This window comes from Nipponia nippon, unplaced genomic scaffold (assembly GCF_047370975.1).
Source record: "Nipponia nippon isolate SJK-2023a ecotype South Korea unplaced genomic scaffold, ASM4737097v1 scaffold_10, whole genome shotgun sequence".
In the NCBI taxonomy this organism is placed as follows: Eukaryota; Metazoa; Chordata; class Aves; order Pelecaniformes; family Threskiornithidae; genus Nipponia; species Nipponia nippon.
The window spans coordinates 12,788,633-12,801,063 of record NW_028262291.1 but is presented as its reverse complement, the minus strand read 5'-3'; the positions used below and the strand labels follow the sequence as shown (position 1 = coordinate 12,801,063).

General features: G+C 44.5%; 1 protein-coding gene across 2 annotated transcripts in view; it reads left to right on the top strand.

Annotated features, from left to right (window-relative positions):
* Window positions 1-48: 48 nt before the first annotated feature.
* The window catches only part of SWAP70 (switching B cell complex subunit SWAP70), a 47,102-nt gene continuing 34,719 nt past the window's right edge, over window positions 49-12,431 (top strand). Inside the window, exon 1 of one of the 2 annotated variants that reach the window (XM_087745454.1) lies at window positions 49-492. Coding sequence is in view for 1 of the 2 variants with exons in the window: in XM_009461456.2 (XP_009459731.1) it covers window positions 4,696-4,794 (99 nt within the window). In the remaining variant the exon portion in view is untranslated. Of the gene's footprint in view, window positions 493-4,610; window positions 4,795-12,431 lie in introns of those variants that run through there. The other variant, XM_009461456.2, reaches the window with a different exon arrangement.

Sequence of the window (12,431 nt, the reverse complement as noted above, 5' to 3'; positions counted from 1 at the left end):
GTGTTCTGCAGGATAGGGATGGGGGGGGGGGGCAGGAGAACTACCTCCTATTCCCAGCCTTTAGTAGTCTCACCAACCTTAAGTCAACTTCCTACCTCTGCAGCTGTCCTCTTGCCTCTTTTCACTCTCAGCTGCTTAGGTGTTAAGATGTTTAGGGCAGTCTCTCCCCGTATATTTGTTCCAAGACTTGGTAAATGGGATTTTAATCTCCTTTGGTCTTGTAGACACTGAGTCAATATTGGCTGACAGTCTTCTATGCTATCTCTGCTTAAAGGGCTTTTTCCATTGACCATTTCTTTCTCCAGCTTCCATCCCAAAACATGGTATCAGATGGTTACTGCAGTACACACCGGGGATTTTATTTCCTCTTCCTTTCTGCAGGTGAGGTATCTGCGGTATTCTGTTCTATGGTGAGTTCTGTAACTTGGTGAGAAATACCTTATCAGCTACAAGCGTAGAGTAAGATGCGTGTTACCAGGGAGGAACTGAAAGGTAACTTAATGCTCTGTGTTTTACCTCTTCATTTTGTTTCTTTTGTCAAGTTTGAATAGAAATGCATGTGTTGTGCATATGTGTATAAATAGCAGAAAACTATAGTAAAGTAGGTGTGCTTTGCTGGAATTGCTTTAAAGATTGCTCTAGAAGTCTTAAAAGTGAATGGCAAATTAACTTTTTTGCAGGAGAGACTGGGCTGCCATTCTGATTCAGCATCTAATGCTGCTTCCTATTTCACGTAAAAGTAATTTTCATGCTTAATTTCTATGTAGTTTCAGTGAGAATGTTTGAGGCATGTGTATAAGGTCAGAGATAAAACGTTTTAAAATTTTTAAAACTATTTAAAAATAATAGGAAAAACAAATTCCTCCAATGGCTTGAGGACTGGGTTACGGTATGTCAAATATATTTACTGTTTCTTACATTGTCCCCCAACACTTCCTTGAGATGTTTTATGGTGGGACTAGTCTGTTCAGAAACTATAACACATTGATCACAAACACTGGCATTTGGCTTAGTTTTATTTTCTACTGAAACATCACTGTAAAATGGCAGATACTAGAAACAGTTTGCTACAAAGTTGGCTTAATGGTCTTCAATTTCTGTTTGTTTCAATTTAGTTTTCCTGTGAAGACTAAAAATGATTGGTCAGGAAGATTTTTCTCTGGGCTGACAGTGAGCAGAAAACGGAGTTGCTGATGTGTCTGCTGATGTGTCTGAATTCTGTCCTCGATGGCAGTTTAACTGACTCAGTGGCATAAAACAAAATTAGTAACAGTTCAAATGCATAATCTTTCCTCTGGTTAGAATCTCCCTGACAAGTACTTATTATTTGGCTAACAAGGAGTAATTAAGCTTCTGCAGGGAGGAGGAAGAGAAAAGCGAATGACCTCTTAAGGCTGAGCCTCAGCAGGGTCTAACTAAAGCTTCTTCCTGAAAAGTGAGTCACTCTATGAGATCGTGAGCCAGTTTTCCCTCCCTGATCTCCTCACCACCCTTCAGCCATGTTTTTAACTGTCCTGAGCAAACAAGATCAGAATAACAGAATTAAAATAAAGTTGCTGAGATCTCGGACAACTTTCAAGAAAAGCAGAACTATGTTAAGTTGCATCAGAACTTACTTTTGAACCATGCAAGCAATTTAGAGTTTATGTAGTGCTATCAAGGACTTCATGGTTAAGTGTGATCGCTGTTAGTTAATGTTCTATGGATTATATGTCAATCTTATCTTCAAAGGTTTAGAATGTAAAGTCTTTGATAAGCAAAGATCCAGACTAGCACATTAAAACAGAAGAGTTGCTTAAAATAACTCATGCTTTGGGTGTGGATGCAGTTAGTCCTGTAACTTTGTTAAAGCTATTTTGGGTAAGTATAAAAAACAAAGGTTTTGTTCAACAGCAAGCTTATGTCTGCATATGAACTTTGGTTTAACTGTTTTTGCTCAATTAGTTCAATCCTATAAAAACTATTTTAAATAGGAGTATGTCTATATAAAATCATGTACTAGTTTTATGCATAACTTGTAAGTATCCTTTTGATTAACCTACCTAAGCTGGAGCAGCTGAGGCTTATATAAACTACTAACTTTAATGAAACATTTAAGCATGGACTGTTAACCTATTGACCTGAATGGAACTATTTATATTGGTGGAAAACAAGTCCTATTCTGGCAAAGGATTTTAGCATGTTATTTAAATCGGGAATAACAGAAGCCAGCAAGAAGAATGGAAGAGAAGCACACAGGTTTTTTTTTACAATTAACTTTGTGGGGCATTTTGTTCTAATTTCATTTTTCCACTCTATTGTTTCTATAAGAATGAGCTGCCAAAAATCACTGAATTCTGTTCAAAACAGAAATTAAGTCCCTGCCATGAGGAGATTCATGTGTGAACTATATTAATTGCTTTTCCTCAGTGCTGTTTCTCAGAACCTAACTGTATTTTAATTGGCTTTAATAGGGATGTTCTGTATTTGCTGGTGACCTTGTGGTTGCTCAGCTACTAAGTAAGTTCGTTAGGTTATCTGCATATACAAAAGTTGCCGCCTTCCTCCTTAAGTGTAATAGCTGTGGTGAAATGCTAATGTATTTCAAGATGATAGATGTTTCCGGTAATATTAGCAGCTACAATGTTAGCAAATCAGGTTCATTAGAAAATTTAATCCAATTAATCGTTGATGTCGTATAGTTCACACCATCCATCTTGAGGAAAGAGCATAAATAATTGTTCGTGGATTCCAAAGTCCTGAATAAACTATGGAGAAAAAGGTTAAGAAAAATGAGGGGAGAAAATGCTGCTGGGATGCACCTGGTGAATAAAGCAGGTTATGTTTGACTATTCATTGTGCTGCTGGGAGACTATGACATCTCTGCATTGCTAGAGTATTTTTGTTGCTTGCTGTAAGCTAGAGAAGACACTAAAGAACAAAAATCACTGGGAATCTGTGGATGATTCTAGTCTCCCATTTCCCATGTATAGAAAACTCATTTTATGAATTATAACATATGAGAATTAAAAGTACTTCCTACAGTGGACTTTCTATCTCCTCATCTGTAGTGATCCTGACCAGAAGACCATTGTACATTGAGGATTAGTGATCTACGTAAGTTAGGCCTCTGCCTACTCAGCTTGTGCTGCACTGCACTGCCCACCCAGCCTGGCCTCCAGGCCCACGTGGGGCCATGTGTCTCCTGCGGCCATGGGATAAATTTACCTGGTTGATTGTACCAGAAGAGCCTGTGGGCAGCTCCCACTTGGTACCTGCGATTATACCCCCTGCGTGGCCTGCCCGTTACCTGAAAATGCAGCAAAAGGTTCTCGTGTGACCATCCTTTCTGTTTGGCAGTAGAAACGATGTATAGAGTTGTTTCCTTGTAAGAAAATCCTGTAATAGCTTGAATGATCAAAATGGTGTAACTTTTCCATGGGCAGGATCTGCATGACGTGCTGCACCTTGATCAGAGACATGGTGGATGCTGCACGGCTCAGGGTTCCCAGCACCTGAGGGAACGTAAGATTATCAATAGTGTGTTCTCCATTACAGCATTAGCTCCAGTAAATGGCATTTTAAGTGGTACTTTAGAGTCTGAGTGCCTTTCTTACCGGGATCATAATGAACCAGCACTACCTGGTGCAAACCAGTCATCTTGCTGTACCTGCCAGAGCTATTGCACTTGCAAAGTGCTATTTTTGTTTTGATGATGCAACTGAATGAAGACTAAAGTTGGACAAAAGTTAACAAGGAAAAAAAAAAATTTGTGTCTTGAATTTGGGATCTTAATGGTTCTGCTTAAAATCCATGAAAATGAAACTTGATCATGAGCTGTGTACTGTGAGTTACCTCAATACAGTATTCAAAGCAATATATATTGCAGTGTTATCTTCTTGCCGCTTCTGGCCTAGGTGCAGCTGGCCCCAGGGTTAGCAGAGAAATACCACTGAGGGATCCGCTAGAAAGCACAAGGAGGGGGGAGACAGCTGAAGTCCTCGCATGGCCGTTGCTCTCACCATTGCTTAGTCCGAACCCACAGCATTTAAGAGGACATAACAACAACAAAGAAAGAAGAAAAAAGAAAGAAACCAACCAAACACCCCCACCCCCCCCACCCCCAACCCCATCCCACCGCAACTGCTTCCTTGAGATGGTATTTTGTACCACTCCTGCTCTGGTGTTCGTTATTTTTGATTGACCTTCACTCACTCCAGCTGTACGCAGCCTTCGCTGCAAGCTGCTTTTTGAAATTCTGGGGCTGAAGCAGTCCGCGAGGGAAGCTGCTTTTCTCTGCCTGAGCGTTTCCTACTGTGAAAACCAGGCGGTGTCCGCTGCCAGAGCAGCTGCAGGCGGGGCACGGAGCCCCGCGCAGCGGGGCTGCCCTCTCCCAGGGGCCGCGGAGCCGGCGCTGCCGAGGCAGGTACCTGGCGGGGGCCGCCGCTGCCCGCGGAGAGCTCCGGCGCCCCTCGCCAGGCTCCCGCTCCCCTCAGCGCCGGAGGCCGCCCCGGCCCCCTCCCGGCCCCGCTGCCCTCGGCCCTTGCCTCTGAGGCGCGACGCGCTGGGCTCCCGGGGCGGCGCCTGCGGAGCCGGGCAGGGCCAGGCACCCGCCCCCGGGGCGGTGCGGGGCGGGCGCGGCGGCGGCGGGGCCGGGGGAGGCGAAGGCAGAGCGGCGGCGGGAGCGGGGCGGCAGCAGCAGCCGGCGGGCCGGCCATGGTGGGCCTCAAGGAGGAGCTGCTGAAGTCCATCTGGCACGCCTTCACCGCCCTCGACCTCGACCGCAGCGGGAAGGTCTCCAAGTCCCAGCTGAAGGCAAGTGGGGAGGCCCGCCCGGGGGTGGCGAGCCCGGGGGACGCCATGCGGGACCGGGGCCCGATGCGGGTGTGAGGGGCTGCCGCCATGGGCGTGAGGGGCCGTGACACGGGCCTGGGCCGTCCCCACCGGCCGCCTCCGCGGCGGACACGGGGGTGCTCGGCCTGGCGCCTGCCTGAGGTGGTCACGCTCGGGGCCAGATGAGGGGACGCGGCTGCCCGTTTTCGAAGCTCACTTGGGGGCCCTGAATTGCGTTTTCTCTGTTGAGGCTGTCGTTCGTCACACGGCATTGCCAGTCGTGGTGGCTCCTGCACGCCTGCGTCCCACGGGAGGCTTGCGCGGGCCCTTCCTCGCGCTCGAGGAGGCTTATTGTCATTCTGCCCAGGCAAGCGCTTCGTCCTCCCTGAGATGCCAATGCACAAACCCTTATTGTGCTTCTGCTCCGCTTTCCACCGCGTGTCCTTGGTACCCTTTCTGGCCAGAATCTTTTGTGGGGTAGCCGCAAGGTCCCATCTATAGGGTTGGCTGCGTCCAAGTGAAATTCATAGCTTGCCAAGGGGAGAGCGAGGCTCCACAGTGCTCTCTTATTTGGGTATAAACAGGAGAATTAGTCAAGAGGCTCCAACTGTGCCATTATTTCCTTAGCTTATACGCTGAAGTAATGTTTGTGCTCTTAAAAGAGCTCTCATGCAGCTTGCTGAATCCGATCCCATCTTGGCCCTGCTTTATGGGACCGTCTTGGCCTGGAAATAATAGCAGGAATCTGGCTAAATAAATATTTTCAATAAGAACACAACACCTGTTGACATTTGAGACTGTGGGTCCTTGTACTGGGTGCTGGAGTTGTGTCAGCCACAACAATTAGCTGAAGTTTGCGCCCTTTGTGGGATTAACTCCACGAGGGAGAGCGGCCGTGCTGCGGGTGGTATTTCCAGGCGCAGTCAGTAGCTAATGAACTTTGTTTTCAGCATTATGTAATGTGTCCACAACGTGCAACGTGCTGCAAGCAGCCTGTTCCTCTTCTCCTTTTCTTCGCTTGGGGCGATCAGGCTGTGAGATACAGCCTGACTCGGCCAGAAGTGACTGTGGGGCAGGAGTCAGGCAAGAGCCCAGACCTGAGCGCGAGCTCAAGCTGAAAATGTGTGCAGGTCCCAGGTCTTTCACAGGTGGCGTCATGAAAGTGAGTATTTGTGTTGCAGGACTAACTGAAGTAGGTTGCAGAGAGCTGGTTTTTTATTGTCCTGCTTTTTAAAGGAATCCTTTTTCCTGTCACCCTACCACGCCTTGCGCACACTGCCGTAATTTGTGTGCTCAGTGCAGTCACCCGGGAGGTGTGTCTGCAGCACGTGTCAGCATGCCGGTCGGTGAAGAAGCTGTTGTGGTCGCACAGGTGCTGGGGTGAATTAAATGGCTAAAGAAACAGTCAGGATGCTGGTGGGCTTGTACGGCTTGCTCTGATGGAGGTGTCATCACTTCTTCTCTAAGATCATTGACCGATGTGGGTAGAGTAGGGCAGCAGTTGTATTTCCAAACTGAAGTGCAGTTCCTTGTCTTGCCATGCTCTTCTGTCTTATTAGAGCCCTGTGTCTACAAATGCTTGTGTTTAAAAAAGGTAAAAAAAAAAAAAAAAAAAGGAGAGGGGAAATTAAACTTGTCCCCTCATTACCTATCACATATCTTCCTAAACAGATTTGATGTTTCATTCTGTCTATCTGTGAGAGAGAAGGGATGAAAAAAAAGTGGGTCTTTGTGGCTCTGTGCAGTTCTGTTTGTGATATAAAGGCTCCTAAGGGAAGTGTCAAGTAGTGGATCTAGGAATACAGAAACAAGTTTGAAATGAGGCTGCTGCCTTCTCTTGTGGCCACCAAGAGTTACTTTTCAGGAAACACAAAAAGGGGTAGAGAGTGTTCTTCTGAAGGCTTTTTGTGGCAAATGATGAATGTGGTGTCAAACTGATAGTCCTAATGGGGAGAAAAGGTGTACGTTATGGCAGTAGCCCCACATTGATGCAGCAGAAAGGGGTAGGCAGGACAGCAAAGCAGAAGTTCCTGTCTGATTGATTTAGGGCTATGTTGTACTAAGGTATTTCACAATAAAGTATTTCTCATCCACATTACCATGAGGAAGTTATAGCACCCCTATAAAATGGAGAGATGAGGCTTGGAGATAAACAGGTTAGTAGAGATCTGTGGCATTAGAAAAATATGTTTAATAGTTTAGTGAAACTCCTGTTACAAAAAAAAATGGTAAAACACTATTTGTTTTCTGAGAACAGCATGCAGTGTTGTACCTTGCTGAACTCTTCCTTCCTCAATAAGAAAACTTACTGACAATGGATCTTTGAGTTGTATAAGCCAGTACAAGGTATTGCCGTCATGTTGTACAGAAGGTCCTAAGTATAATATGTTAGTTGTTAAAGACAGTGATTTCTAGTTTCTCTACCTAGAAGTGGTCTTTGAGCCTTCCATAAAAATAAATACTTTTCATTAAATACTGTGAGGAAAATGAATGTGTGTTATGTAGTTGAGGCACTACTGTGAAGGGTTTGCGTCGCACATTGTTTTTAATCTATCTAGAGCAAAGGGATGGATGTGAGTGAATTGGGTCTTGTTTTGTAGTCTGGAGAAACAGCAAATGCTTGGTGGAAAAACTAGGACTTGCTTGGAATAGTAAGGATTTCATGAGATGTCTTTTATCCATTGGTATCTTTTATATATGGTCTGAGCTGCTGAGAGAAGAGACAGTCAAATAGTTCCTCTGTGTGTTGTGGTTTAACCCCAGCCAGCAACTAAGCACCACACGGCCGCTCGCTCGCTCCCCCCCGGTGGGATGGGGGAGAGAATCGGAAGGATAAAAGTGAGAAAACTCATGGGTTGAGATAAAGACAGTTTAATGGGTAAATCAAAAGCTGCGTGCACAAGCAAAGCAAAGCAAGGAATTTATTCGCTACTTCCCATGGGCAGGCAGGTGTTCAGCCATCCTCAGGAAAGCAGGGCTCCATCACGCGTAACGGTTACTTGGGAAGACAAACGCCATCACGCCCGATGTCCCTCCCTTCCTTCTTCTTCCCCCGGCTTATATACTGAGCATGACGTCATATGGTATGGAATAGCCCTTTGGCCAGTCTGGGTCAGCTGTCCTAGCTATGCTCCCTCCCAGCTTCTCATGCACCTGGCAGAGCACAAGAAGCTGAAAAGTCCTTGACCAGTGTAAACTCTGCTCAGCAAGAACCAAAACATCAGTGCGTTATCAACATTATTCTCATCCTAAATCCAAAACACAGCGCTCTACCAGCTACTAAGAAGAAAACTAACTCTATCCCAGCTGAAACCAGGACATGTGTAATTTTGAATATTATCTTTTTCTAGTATGCACTGATTTTTTTTTTTTTTTTTTGGTCTAATCAGTAATCTTCAGAAGTTCTGTTATGCTGGCTGCAGATCTTACCCTTTTTTCTGTATCAGCAGAAACATTTGTGTATTCTGTTCTTAAATTACACCTTTAAATATGGATTTTGTCAGTGTGTTTCAGCACTTTCAAACACTGATAGAGCAAGGCTGAAGTCTAAGTTTTGTGTATGCAGTTACAGCTGCTGTTGTGGTTTGAGCACAAGCTATACGCAAATACTTGCTTTCCTATATTTAAATTCAATTTAATCTTTCTTGCAATCTGCAATTTTAAAATTGACTTATTTTAAAAGTTTCTGTAATGTGCCAACATTCAATCTGCTTTTCATCTGGATCTTGAAACACTGTGGTTTTAAATGTAGTTACACTTAGCACCCATCAATACTCCTTGTAGTATGTGTGTATGATTGGATCTTGGAGAGAATACATACCAATTAGTTTTTACACTCTGTCTGGAAGCTCTTCCTCACATCGCTTTGTGACTTGTCTCTGCTTAGGCAATGGGGTTATTTGGCTGTTCTTGTTTTGTTTTGTGTGCAACCACTGGGGTGGATTTTCAAAGTCTTGGATTCCTGGCATGGTATCTGCAGGACGTGAATGGTGAGCACCTCGTGAAAATACGGTCTCATTCAGGCCCGTAACATGTGGGTGACCAAAGTTACTAGTCAGGCTTAGAAAATTTAAACCGGTCTTTAATCGTATCTGGGATGTTACAGGATTATTAGACCTCTTGTCTTTGTTTTGCCTTTTTACTAAATGGGAAGTCAGTGGCCGGTGGGAAGAGGAAGAATGGTGTAATCAGGGGCAAGAGGGATGGTCCGAATGGAGAGGAAGACCTCGAACAATGTGGCAAGGCACTGGAAGGGTTGAGAGCCTGTGACGAGTGGGCAGGACCCCAGCCAGACAATTGACTTTGTGCAACATTGAAGGATGGTAGGAAATTAGTCATTATGACTCACTATGAGAGAGTTGTACTCTGACGTTATTAACGGGGCTCAGAAGCATGTGTATTAGGGCAGCCATGAGGAATTGTGTCTGTAAGGTGCGAGAGGAGGGATGCCCCTCTTCCAGAAAAGCTGGCAAACCAAGGCAGCTCGTAGACCAAAAGGGGGACATTAAGAAACAGCGGGGCCATGATACTGTGTCTGAGAGGAGCAGTTGCCAGTGGATCAGCAGCCTGTTGTCCTTTGTCCTTGAGGTTTTGTCAACTGTTTTCAAGGAAGATGTAAAAGAAAGGCTCAGTAGATGGAGGATGTTTACTGGGAGCTCTTCCTAAGGGCCAGGAGCCACACGGCAGAAAGGTGATTCCCTTGGCAATTGGACAGATGCAGGCTGGCACCAATACGTGATCGGGGGCCAGAGGAGGCATGCTGATAATGAAGACAAGAGGAAGGGTGAGGTTGTCGAAAATGGTGACAAGGAGTCTGTGAGTGCCCGAGGGAGAAAATGAAGGAACGGAGAGGTGATGTGGGCAAAGGGCACTAGCGTCAGGAATGTGAGTTGGTGAAGGCGGGGCTTGAATATGCTCATCTGACCGGGAAGGAGGTTGCTGCACTAACCCCAATGTTAAATAATGAGACTCCGAACGGAGCATTTGCTACCTGAGTGGATAAGGAAGCTGTACCTTGGAGATGCTGTGATGCCAGAAACTGTATGCTTAAGATGTACCCTGGTTGAAAAGACCTTGTGCCTGTGACAAGGGGCATATACGATGCTGGTTTCCACACTGGTCAGAAAAGGAAAAGGGAAAGTACTTGTGAGTAGCCTTATTTTGGCTGGCTAGCTGCTGGCATGGATGTCAGGGAGAGATGAGCCAAGAATGTCTTGGAGTGAATTCACACGAAGCCACTGAATGGAGCTGTCAGGATCTGCGATGCCAACATTTTAAAATCTTAAAAAGAGACGGGGGAGGGAGAAGACCCCCCTGAAAGATGGAGAAGAAAAAAAAGTACTGAAGAAACTGACAATAGCCGCTGTAGGATTAGTCTGCCCTGTTAATGCTCCTACTATCATCTGGGCCAAATTTTTGTCGCTGAGCAGTGCGTAGTCTAGCAGATCTTCCTTTTCCCTTTAGAAACGCAGATCACTTTTATGGACAAGGTTAAATGGCACTACTCAGATGGTAACAATTCAACACGTGCTTAAAGTTTTGGAAGATCAATGTTTTAGAAAATGGGAGCTCACAGGGGAGCAGCTGTGGCGGAGTAGAGCTGGGCTGGAGATCTGCACTCCAGGTAAAGCAGCATGAGACTGGCCATAAATAAAGTAAATCCAAAGTCTGTAACCACCTTCGGTGGTCAGCTTGCTTGTTTCATCCGGTTATTTATATTTGGAGCAGAACACCTTCAGTATTTCCTGGGCACGACTAGGCATCTTTCTTACGAAACTTTTCATTGAAAATGGAAGAATTGTGCCCGGAGTGCACTGGTTTTTGGAACCCTTTGCAGACCACTTGTACTGTCTCATGGACTACAGTTTGGGGACCACCGCTGTACCCATCTACCGCAGCACAGAGATGAGTCTCCGGCCTGGGGTTGGAGTTGGCTCTGGCATGAAGGTAGATTGTTAAATGTGGCATCCAGAGCATAATAAGTCCTGAAAGAAAAAGCTGCCTAGCAACCCTGTGGGCATGGGGGGAATAATCCTTACTGGTGCAAAACTTCCTCATGGTTGATGGAGCTTCTGCAAGGCAAGGCGATTTTTTGTACCGCAATTAACCTAATACTCAGCTAGATTTTTTTTTTTTAAATTGAGCATTAAAATAGAGTATATCATGATCCAGATAATGTGATTTGAGAGAACAAAACCAGACCTCAGTACAGAATTTTTCGGGCTTACCCTGCAACTGAAGAATTCAGCTGGCGCTTGGACGTGTTAGAGAATGGCAGGCTTTGGCAGGCACTGAGGAATTTCCTGAATTATGAAAAGAGAGTACTGGGCACAGGAGAGATCGCAGATAAGGCAGATCTTAGAAAATGATTGAAAGTGGAATTCTTTCCTGGTAAATTGGTTGCTTGATGTGGAAACCACCTAGTTTTCTGACAGCCCAAGCACAGCAAGAAGGCTGAAAAAGGGAGAAGAGAAACATGTAGAAAGGACATGATGAGAAAGTATTTTATTGAGACTTTTAAATTATTTTGGTAATAAGCTTAAATCACGCTTTTAGAATATTTTTATTAGCTGAGTACTTTTCTTAGTTATAGTGTTAGCAACTACAGTCTGGTTGGAAAACTGAGATCATCTTTGTTTCTCAGAAGTTCAAGAATCCCTCAGTCTTCCATAAATAACAACAGAAGCCTTAAATAGAAGGGGAAACACACATGATAGTACGTTTTTTTTCCCCCGTTTGTAAATCACATGGACTCAAATACTTGATTTGATGTGGTGGTTAAAAATAAGGATAGATTGAAGGGAAATATACTGTTGATGGAGGGTAGCGTGAAATGTGATAACTTCTAAATGCTATTTTGCTACCTTGTAAAATACAGCTTTTGTTGTAATATGGCTGATGCTATTGTTTTTCTGTTTTTAAACTTTTGCACCTGGTTAGCTCCAGTGGCTTAATGTTAGCATACGACAATGAAAATATGTATTTCTTGTGGAAATGTGTGCTTTTCTAAAAGAAAATCTAACTTTGGAGGTACGTAGAGAGGAATTCTCCTCTGAACTGAATGTGCACCTTGGGCTATTTTTGTAGGTTTTTTAATGCGAACTAGTGCTTAGACTCTGTATGTCTCCTTATCATACTTAAGAAAAGTAAATGTATGTTTGGGTTTTTTTGGGTGGGGTGGGGTGGGGTGGGGGGGTGGGAAGCCCAGACATTTTAAGTGCGTGGCAAAGGTTTGATTTCATAGGCTTTGACGACTTCAGACTTTCACTTCTTGTTTTGCAGCTACCCCATCTCCACTGCTTTATGTCTACTCACCTAAACAGACCTGCTTATAAATTTTCTGTACATTTTTTTTACTGCTTTCTCTTTGCATCATTTGGGTCTGTTTTTTTTTTTTTTTAATTTTATGCTGCACAGTGAAAAAGTAAAACATATACCAAAATTCAGTTTCAGTCTGTCCCATCTAGTTGTTGAATAAAAAATAAAATACCACAAGCAGCATGCCTTTTCAAAAGATACAATCTGCTTGACTTCTGTCTAATTTTGTTGTACCTGTATTTTTTTGCCTTTGGTTCTTAGGTATGTTTTTTTCAATGCAGACCATTCCTGGGCATGTGAAG